General features: G+C 50.9%; 1 protein-coding gene across 1 annotated transcript in view; it reads right to left on the reverse strand.

Moving 5' to 3' along the window:
* Positions 1-429: 429 nt before the first annotated feature.
* nfatc1 (nuclear factor of activated T cells 1) overlaps positions 430-10,669 on the reverse strand; it is a 32,982-nt gene continuing 22,742 nt past the window's right edge. Inside the window, exons 9-10 of the mRNA XM_076139639.1 lie at positions 9,572-10,171; positions 430-2,169 (exon numbers count right to left, since the gene is read on the reverse strand). Coding sequence (XP_075995754.1) covers positions 2,114-2,169; positions 9,572-10,171 — 656 coding nt within the window. The 3' untranslated portion in view covers positions 430-2,113. The remainder of the gene's footprint in view (positions 2,170-9,571; positions 10,172-10,669) is intronic.

Raw genomic sequence — 10,669 nt, forward strand, 5'->3', positions numbered from 1 at the left:
CTCTCTACTTTAATGTGCTAATTAAAGTAGAAACTCTTGATTTATTCGACATATTCCAAAATCAAAGCTATTTAGAAACAGATTATATTGAGAAATTCTTTGGCAGGAGTTTTTTTTTCCGCTCTCTCTGGATTTGTTTTGATTATTTTACAGCTTTGAATATGAACAAAATCAGGTTTGTGAGTTTTTTAATATTCACGACTGTTCGGTTTTATTATTACAAGTCAAATAATTGCGTGAGAGAGACTTTATCAGAAAGTATCACTGCTTTTGTGTTTTATCGGTCCTGCATTAGAAAGCAACACCATGATCATAATTCTCCCCCCTCCTGTCAGATGTGGAGGTTCAGGTTCAGGTCCAGGTCCTGGTTCAGGTTTAGTCCGGCTCCACAGTGACCACACAGACCACCCAGATGAAAGAGATGATAGCTATTTATTGACAATTACACAATAGTCTCACAAAGCAGAATTATGAGTTGAAGACGAACAATGACCTCATTGGTAAACGTTTCAGTATGGCTTCATTCATGCCCTTCAGTTATAAGGATTAAGACTCATAAATACATATAAATATGCAATACTAATGTGGGGACTGTGTGAGTGTGTGTCTGTGTGAGTGTGTGTGTGTTTGTGTGTGTGTGTGTGAGCCCGTTCAGGTTGGCTAAAAGAGAAGTTAGTACATAAACCACAGAATGAAGGAAACCATAGACAGTCGTCTGTATGAAGCACAGGAGGAAAGAGAGAACATGCTAAGAATAAATATGAAAGTACAAAAGCAGAAAAGAATTCATACATGTGGTCGGTCATTGTTATAACATTTCTTTGGAGACCTTTATATGAATGTGTACATTCTGAATGAGACTAATGCTACATGCACCTTGCATAGCTTCCAGGGAATAACAACAATAACAATAACAACAAGAACAATAACAATAACAATAATAAAAGTCAAGCTTGGTCAAAGTTGAGATGATTTTTAAAACTTGGTTCATCTTTTATTGCTGTAGTCACCATGTGATGTTTGTGCCTCCTGTTACTCCTGCAGTGACTCAGCAAACATGTGACCGCGGCGTGAGCGACACTGTGAGGTTCATCTAAGGCTCCGGTCGACTTCAAGAGAGCGACGGCAGAGCGGGAGGAGCAACACTGTGTGCAGCGTAGAGCTTTAAAAGAAACGGAGCTGAAGACCGAAGAGAGTTCTGTTTATTCGACAAAGACGGAGTTTGTCTCGTCTCGGCACTGTGCAAACACCCGGACGTCTTTATGGCCCTGAAAGTTCAGCTGAGTGTGAAGCATTCTGAAGCTCACTGCCTGCCACTCAAAACCACGAGGATGAGGAGCGAAACGTCTTCAAAACTTAACCCCGGCCAGTTCAGTCTGCTGCTAGACGTCCAGACCTAAGAGACCTGTGTTGCTTCAGAAATATGTGGAAAATGACCCAAACTGACTCCACCTCTCCTGACTACACTGGCATCGCTTTGACCTCAAACGTATAAAAAAAAGACACAAGAGTTCAGTCGGAGCTTTAGCCAAATGCGTCGGCTGCTTGGTGGGAAGAACTACAGACACCACAGGATTAGTGGTTAAGTGCTTACTGTTGATTGTCAATACAGAAAATAGATTAAACATCAATCGTCCTGAACCTCGTCTCTCCCAAATTTAGAATTTTTGAGGTCGAGCTTCTTTTTTGCGTTTTCCAGTCAAAGGCACTTCTCTTCTCTTTGGAACGCCGGATATGCTGCACAATGAAGCACCGCAGATATTTACAAAACATGGAACTCATAGGCACTGAATCATGTACAAACTGCAGAGAAACGTATAAAAACAATGCTTGGTCCACTAAAGCATACTTGAGGGGGGGGGGGTTGCTACATAGTAGATTTACATGTGGAGCGTCTCCTTGGTTTGTGTTTAAAGGGATCATAAGAAAAAACAAGGCACACTCTGGACTCTGCTCCTCAGACTTTGTTCTCCTCCGGTTTGCTTCAGCACGCTGTAGTCCAAAAGCATGTGAGGCGCGCTATCAGTTTGTGTTGCGTTTCCCTTTTTAGCCCCCCCGTCCCCCCCTTCCCCTCCCCTCCCGTCTTCCAGGCCCCCCTGGCGATGACAGGAAGCTACGCGTGGCTGTGGACGGAGATGCTTGACAGGTCGTTCCTGATGATCTCGTTGACTGTGAGGGGAAAAGAGAGGGAGAGGGAGAGGGAGAAGGTCAGTGAGGCTTTTGAGGAAGGTAACGTGTTCACTTTACGGGCCGGGGGTGTGTTGGGAGAATGTTTATGGAGTTTAGAGTTCAGTGTTTGGGGTGAAGAGGCGTCCAGTCAGTTTGGCTTTACTGGAGGAGGAGGAAATGATTCATCACTGTCAGAATGTTTCATATCTGCTCCGGTGACGCTGATGTGGACTCCATTTCCAGCCTGTGTAACCCTGGCAGTGTTTGTGTTATGGTTAACACACACTGAGGTAAACACACACACATGCACACACACACGACCAACTCAACTGCCGTCGCCTCGGGGAGGGAGAGGAGCTAATAGAATCACATCCAGCTTCCTACCAGGGGCGAGAACCATTTTTTTATTTTATCAAGAGAGATGATGCAACCCCCCGCTCTCTCTCTCTCTGAAGGATCCAGGTGCGCTTGTTTATGTGTTTTTATCTGCTGTGTTCTTTGGCGTGCAGAGACGATGATCTGAGCGAGCTGAGCGCAGAAACCAACCGTCTCTCCTCCTAAAGGCGCTGATAACAGGAAACCCGTTTCCCGTAGCTGTGGCACTTCATTTTTCATCAACCTTCACCTTTCTTATCGGCAAACTCATTTATTACTTAGAGGGGATTATGCTGCTTCCTTTAATCAGCTCTCAGTGATCTCAGCGGAGGAAGAGGAGAGAGGGGGAGAGAGGGGGAGAGGGAGAGAGGGAGAGAGAGAGAGGGAGAGAGAGAGGGAACACCCCTGGAGAAGGCCGGGGAGCCAGCAGGCCCAGAGAGAGGGGAGAGGAATTCCCTCTGACTGGACACAGAGCCCAGGAAAATAACAGATTCCCCTCAACACAATGGAATGACTCAAACAAAACAACAACCTTTCCAGAGCAACGTGTATTTTCGGCGTGGCTCTGCCCTGTGTGACCCCTGAGTGACCTCTGCGCTGGCACGGCTTCCTACCAGAGTTCCCTCCTCGCAACGGGCCACAACATAACATCTGACATTTATAACACGTAAACACGGAGCGCGAAGCGGCTACGAAGCTTCCACGACAACGACCGGAGTCGGTCTGCACACACGGACGGAACACGTGGAAGCTGGAGCCCGCGGTGATTTGTTTCACCTGAAGCTGTTTACAATTACAGCTCCATACTTTACACTCCCTAACGGCGTCTAGACCTGCACTTAATGCGTTTGGCCGGCCGACGGACTGTTATTAATAAAAGGAAGAGGAAGAAGCCGAGCGTTTTTGGACAGCAGCGCCGGTGGCGGCGATCTGGCGTGTGTGTGTGTGTCATAGAAACACACGCACATTGAAGCTATTATGTGACTAAGAGGACGGGGTGCGTTTCACAGCGAGACGTCTTTGTGAGCGACTTGGCAAAGTGGAAGGTACTTGTCAGGACGGTTGTGACGTTTACATTCAGGTGCTCTGAATCACGACCTCGTCCGTCACCACACGGGCCAAGGAGACAGAAACACGGACGAGCTCCTGCAGCTTCCAATAAGGAGCCAGCGGCTGAGTTAGCTCGGCTCTTTCTCTCTCTGATGACCTTTTCCTGAATCGTGCCATAAGTTCTTTGGGTTGACAATCCTCCAGGTAGCAGCTGAGGTTCACTCTTGGTCATTTATCATACTTAGAGTTTACGTTAGTGCGTCTGTCATGTGAGGCAACGAGCAGGGAATGTGTTAACAGCGCTCAAGTGATGATGCGTTCAGGAACATTCCTGCATTCAAGCATCACACAGATGGTTCAGTGGAGTATAAATCAACATGCTGGTAGCAATCCTTCTAAAAAGAACTCCCTGTTAGATATCTTTAAATAAAAACACATCTCTTCTCTTCTCTCACTGTGGATCAGAGTCTTGAATTCGGTTTCAAAGCTCTCAACTCTCAAATATCCCAATATCCCTGAACGCAGCATTTGTGCAGCGCTGTCAGCGTGGCTTTACCCTGTCAGCTGCACGATCACACCAGGGCCACCGACCCAGGGAGCGATGACAAGTGGAGATTGGTGAGCTAAACTCATGTCTGTGAGCAGATTTACACGTCATCATAAAGTGCAGAGACGCAGCGGCGACCAGGAGGCAGGAAATCAAGTGTAAGATGTTTTTAGAATAGCTGAGCTCCTCACCTGTGCACTCTATGTTCTTCTGTTCTATGTGTGTGTGTGTGTGTGTGTGTGTGTGTGTGTGTCGGTGACCTTTGTAAAGTTTGCAGACCGCTGTGTTAAACATGCAAACCTTAAACTGAATCTATAACAAATCCATGTGTGTGATAGGTGTTTGATATGAAGCCCATTAAAACCTGAAACCAAGCCTCTGAAAACTCTTCAGTTTCAGGAGGATCAGTAGGAACAGATTAAACCGCTCATTTTCAGTGTTTACAGTAATACAAGATGTTCCCCCGAGCTCCTCGCCATCAGGGCCGCGTCCTGCCAGCGGCCACGTGGATGCAAATGTGCGAAATCCAGCAGATTTTGCGAGAAGAAACGCTGGAACCTCAAGAAAATAAATACAAAAGGCCTCATCTCCTCCCTGGCTGCGCTGCCATGTGTGTGTCTCTCTCTCTGTCTCTCTCTCTCTCTCTCTCTCTCTCTCTCCTCGGGCCCAGACTGAACCCGCTGACCTCCTCTGCTGTGTTTGCTCTGGCTTTGACCCTACCGTGCATCTGGAGGTGGAAGGATATCCCTCCCGAGTTCAGACCTCGAGGGGCTGACGCTACGCCGGCGTCTCAGAGAGCGTCCAGCCGGCGGGGCCTGCTATAAATTTAGGAACGTGCAGACACAGAGAGAGAGAGAGAGAGAGAGAGAGAGAGAGAGAGAGAGAGAGAGAGAGAGAGAGAGAGAGAGAGAGAGAGACCTCCGCGTCGCGTCATCGCCGCCTGGTAAAGATCAAAATTGCGGATGAATTATGGCGTTGAGATATTTTCCGTCATGCATCAGACGCCATATGTGGTCAGAGAGACTCTCACATAATAAATAAGCTTCCTGAAGCGGGGAGGAGAGAGAAAAAAACGGAGGATTGTGGCTATCGCTGAGAAAATAGGTGTTTTGGAGTGTGTGCTGTTTGTTCTGATGCAGTAAAGATCAGGAGGATGTGGCACACAGGCGGTTAAATGTTGTCCTTGGCTGCGACGAGGCCGCGGCGTTTACTGTTTGTGCCTCCGTTGTCATGGCGGACTTTTCGTTGTGCCGTCACATTTTATGCGGAGGATCTAATTGAAGAAAGGAAAAAAAGCAAAAAATCAATCCATTGATCTCTGAGTGTGTTTACAACGCCGCACTAAGAATAGAGCCGACGCCAACGCCACATCGGTGTCACGAGGCTTCAGTTACATCGATCTGCTGAGGGGACACAGAGCGACGGAGACGCTCACAACGAGCAGGACAGAGCAAACAGAGCCAGACCGTCACCTCCGGGATTCCTTTAGCACTCAGGCAAGATCTGGATTTAAATCTGCTCATCAGCTGAGATGTCCCTGGGATGGGAAAGTGACAAAGACATTCTGCATCTAAATCAAATCAATTCCTGCGTGATCACAGAAGAGCTGTAACATGTGTACTGATTGAACAGGAGGTGCTGAACTATTAGGGGGTTAATTTGTTATTATATGCGTCTAGGACAGGGAAGGTGGTGAATGAGATGATGTAATCCAGGTCCTGGTTTCCTGTCCCAGGGGAGGCCAGAGCAGCTGGAGCTGACTGATACAGAGCAACGCCGCTTTCCCACCGGGAAATCCCCCCCGACAAATGAGGAACCACCAAACAATCACAGGGACGCTGTTTGACTCATTAAGGCTCCAGAAGTACGTCAACCAAGCAGAGAGGGAGCGAGACAATGAGGGAGGAGAGAACGGAGAGGAGGGAGAGGAGGGACAGGAGGGAGAGGAGGGAGAGGAGGAAGAGGATGGAGGGGAGGGAGAGGATGGAGGGGAGGGAGAGGAGGGAGAGGACGGAGAGGACGGAGAGGAGGGAGAGGAGGAAGAGGAGGGAGAGGAGGGAGAGGAGGAAGAGGAGGAAGAGGAGGGAGAGGAGGAAGAGGATGGAGGGGAGGGAGAGGAGGGAGAGGAGGGAGAGGACGGAGAGCCGGGAGAGGAGGAAGAGGATGGAGGGGAGGGAGAGGACGGAGAGGAGGCAGAGGAGGAAGAGGAGGAAGAGGATGGAGGGGGGGGGGGACGGACAGGAGGGAGAGGAGGGAGAGGACGGAGAGGACGGAGAGGAGGGAGAGGAGGAAGAGGAGGAAGAGGATGGAGGGGAGGGAGAGGACGGACAGGAGGGAGAGGAGGGAGAGGACGGAGAGGACAGAGAGGAGGGAGAGGAGGGAGAGGAGGAAGAGGAGGAAGAGGATGGAGGGGAGGGAGAGGACGGAGGGGGCAAACGTAGCACAGAGTCCCCAGCCTGCTGCCACGTCAGGTCCAGGCCCCGAGACGTTCTTGGCCCGAGCATGGCAGCTTGTTCTGGGTCTCTGCCTCCAGCCGGTCCCACTGTGCGGTGCTGCAGTTCATCACGGCTGCGGCCAAGATTCTGCAGCTCAGGTGTTTGAAATGAAAACAACTTGAAGTATAGATTATTGACGTGTGCGTTTGAGATAAATGAATGAAACGAAGAGAAGAGACGCATTGTAATGAAAACAATCCCTTCAATTTGGAAAGGGAGCAGAAAGTGGAAGCGATCCTGGAAGCACAGAACACTGAAGGTCTGACTGACCGAGCAAACGTGTTGAACCTGAAGATGCTCCATGTGTTACGCCTCTGAGTCTAACCGCTGCCTGAACCGTGTCAGTACCAGATCTTGCATCTTAAAAAGTCCAGATTCCTCCGGGCTCGTTTACCCTCAGATACTTCTGGAGCTCGTGCGGAGTTCTGCGGTCGTGAATTTGCTCAGCTCTGACATCTAACGAGGTCACAACAAGCCATAAAAGAGAGGATTCTGTCATCCCGTTTGGCTCGGCCTCTGCCTTCAATCTGCACATGTTTGCGCTGGCGTTACCTCACCGCTGACAAAAGGCTCTGCGCTCACTACTGTGCAGAATAACGTATAGCCTCTGCCACCTCCTCCAGACTGCAACACCAGCCAAGAGGAAGTATGCAAAACCTCTCCAGTCAGCAAGTTTTATGGCAGCGTGGCCTGTATCCATCTCCCCACAGCTCCAGCGGCGGTGGAGAGGAGCGTGCAGCCCCGCAGCCTATAGCCGCCGCCGGCTCGGGGCCAGAAAGAAACGGCGAATCAGACTTTCCATGAGCAGACACGTTCGTAACTTCCCCCCAGAGGTTAGAAGAGAGGGGGGAGAGGAGAGGAGAGGAGAGGGGAGGAGAGGAGAGGAGAGGAGAGGAGAGGAGAAGAGAGGAGAGGAGAAGAGAAGAGAGGAGAGGAGAGGAGAGGAGAGGAGGGAGGAGAAGGGAGAACAAACAAGCAGGGAGATATCAGCTGGGAATGAGATCCAGAAGGGACGCTGGATGAAATAGTTGTGAAATTAGATATAATGAAGTTCTGTTGAATAAATAGTAACAAACGCCTCTGATAGTAATGTGGAGATCATTAAATCCTTAGTGGAGCTCAGGTTACACAGCAGCCTCACAGCCTCAGTCTGAGTTTAAGTGAACACAAAGTGACAATCTGTGCCCGGGCTCCTTAAGAACCTCATACATCACATGATGCCAGCTTTAACGAGCGCGGTCAACAAGGAATCACAGTCCGATCACACCTGAGCGAGGCCGTAAAGCAGAAACACGTAACAAACTGCCAAAGGGTTTTAATGAAGTGAGAAGCCACGTTAAGTTTGGAATGCTCTGTGAGATTTCCCTCAATTTGCCAACGAAAACAAGTGTAACCAAGGGGGGGGAGGGGGGGTCTCAGGAATACCCACTGTGGCTCCGCCGCGGTACTTGAATACTTACTTGAATACGACACCTGGTTTGAACCTAATAACCCTCAAGCTGTGAGCGGCGGTGGCAGAAGTCGGAACATAATTGCAAATCAAATCTGTATCGACGCGGCCGCAGCGAGCCGAGCGTCCCGGCAGACGGACCTGACGAGTGTTAATGTATTTACCCAGACCGGTCAGAGAAAGTGGAGGGGGGCGAGGGGGGGACGAGCCGAGCCGTCGGTCCCCGCTCGGTCAGGAAGCCGGGGGCCAGACGGTCCGGCGGGGGTTTGGGGGTTCTGGTGCCGGATCAAAAGGCCGCCGCCGCCGCCGCCTCCCTGCTGCTTATAGCCTCTGCTCAGTGTTTCTTCATACGCTGCAGCTTCTCCTCGCCGTGATTTACGCCGGGCCAGACTCTGTTTTCGCTCTCGCCTCCAGGAAGATCATTTATCCAATTTATTTCCCATCGCGGCGGCGCAGAGCACGCGGCCCCGCGGCCTCGGCAGGCCAGCGAGCGAGCGCAGAGGCCCAGACCGCTGAGATCATAAAGTTTGCGCTCCTTTAAAAAACTCCCTTCCCCTCGCTGCAGTCTCTCTGAGATAAACAAACGGGGGTCAGGTTTATTTGATCAGCCAGCTCAGATCGGCCTCGTCGTCTTAGTCTGGACTTAAAGCCAAATATATCAAACAAAGCAGCCGGAGGTTTATTTAATCTAATTACTGCTGAAGTCGCACGGCAGCAGAGAGGCTGAGAGTGAAGGAGACAGGAACAGAGCTTCCTTAAGACTGTTTACCTTACACACCTTCAATAACTTACCACGTCTGATGACATCTATTGATAAACTGCTGACAGAAGTGATGAGAGCTTTGACAGGAGGGGGCGTGGCTCAGTCACAGATCCACTCAGCAGGAATGAGATAAGCTCATATTATTAAACACAAAGTCCCACTGAGGAGAATCATTATCGTCCTGCTGACAGCTGGAACAGGCAGAGCAATTTGTCATTAATTAATGAATGGGTCTTATTGTAAAGTGTTGCTGTCAGCTTATTCTTTAACCCCGGGCGGGTTCATGACAGTGGTTGAGGTCGTGGCCTGATTCTGTTTGACTTGGGGCCTGTAACATTGTTTTTTGAGTCGGATCATTTCAGGCAGAAGGCAGCGGAGGGATGATTGTTTTTGCAGGGGATGTCGGTTGAATAGCACTTGGTGGGGAATTAGCATCCCGTTTTCATCCCAATAGCAAGATAGCAAGAGAAGAGAGTCGGGCTGCAGAGAGCCGAGCTGCTGGCAGAGGAGATCCTTCTCTAACTCTGTCTCATCCTCAGATAGATCCCCGTCATTCAGAGAGGGAGCAGTAATATAATGTGAGAGTTCATTGTGAACTAGAGGAGTTGTTTGTTTTACAGTTTGTCTGTGCAGAGGAGTGGATTATAACATGATGGATGTGTTTAGTAAGAGCTGCACTGACGCCGTGTGTCTGATCTGTTTACGCCTGGGCGTTCACTCACCGTCATCCAGGTACATCTGATCCAGCTCCTGTGGCTCCTGTTTGATGCTGACAGCCATGGCGGGGGGGCTGCCCTCCCTCTGCTGCACCTTAGGGTGCTGCTGGGCCACCGGGCTGCTGCTGCCGCTCCCGGGCTGGGCCGGCGTCATGCACTGGGCCGGAGAGAAGGGGGCCTCCAGGCCCGCTGTGCCCGGGGTGGAGGGCTGCGAGATGGGGGAGGAGGAGGAGGAGGAGCTGCTGGGCGGGTAGAGGCCGGGCGGCGGGTAGCGGCCGGGCGCCTCCTGGATGATGGAGACGTGCGGGATGGGAGACTGCGGTGCCGGACCGGGGGGGAAGGGTGTGGGTGACAGGTCATGCAGGGTGGGGCTGGTGCTCGGGGAGGAGGAGGAGGAGGGCAGCGAGGAAGGCTTAGCTCCCAGTCTCTGCTGGCCCACCGTGTAAGCCCCGCCCACCACGCACTGTCGGAGGTCAGAGGGGATCATCGGGGTCACGGCCTGCGGGGGGAAGTACGGCTTGGGGTGCGAGGCCAGGCCGGGGCCGCGCTGGGGGCACAGCAGGGGGGCGTCGTAGTCGTCGTGCGGCTCCGTCTTTATTGTCGGAACTGCGAGAGGAAACAGAGGAGGCGTGAGTAAACACGTATCCCAGCCGGCCCGAGAGTGTGAGTGGGTGAGCAAGTGTGAGCGAGCGAGCGAGTGGGTTTGTGGCTAGGATACCCACTGCCAAACAAACACGCTCATCAATGAGACTCTGTGTCTGCGCCCCGGCCGGCTCGCCCGCCCCGACCAAAATATTCACTAAACAAGAAAAAAGCAGGAAAAAAGAGGGATGAGTCATCGGCGGCAGAAACATCCAGCTGCTTCTACAATAAAAGCTTATTTTCTTTGGATCTCACCCGGCTGCTAATATTCACTAAAAGTGCGATATGAAATACGTGCTGCTGCAGGAGCTTCGTCCTCCGCAGGGTCCCTGCACATTCAAAATGAATCTGCGGCGATGGAGAGGAAGAAGAGAAGAAGCGAGCAGCTGAAAACATAACAGAGAAACAAAATGGTGGCTCCAGTGACGGCTCTGGGTTTTTGGCCTGATCAACACTTTGTAG

This window comes from Genypterus blacodes, unplaced genomic scaffold (assembly GCF_046128005.1).
Source record: "Genypterus blacodes isolate CSIRO-AG114 ecotype Tasmania unplaced genomic scaffold, CSIRO-AGI_Gbla_v1 ptg000438l_1, whole genome shotgun sequence".
NCBI classification, from domain to species: Eukaryota; Metazoa; Chordata; class Actinopteri; order Ophidiiformes; family Ophidiidae; genus Genypterus; species Genypterus blacodes.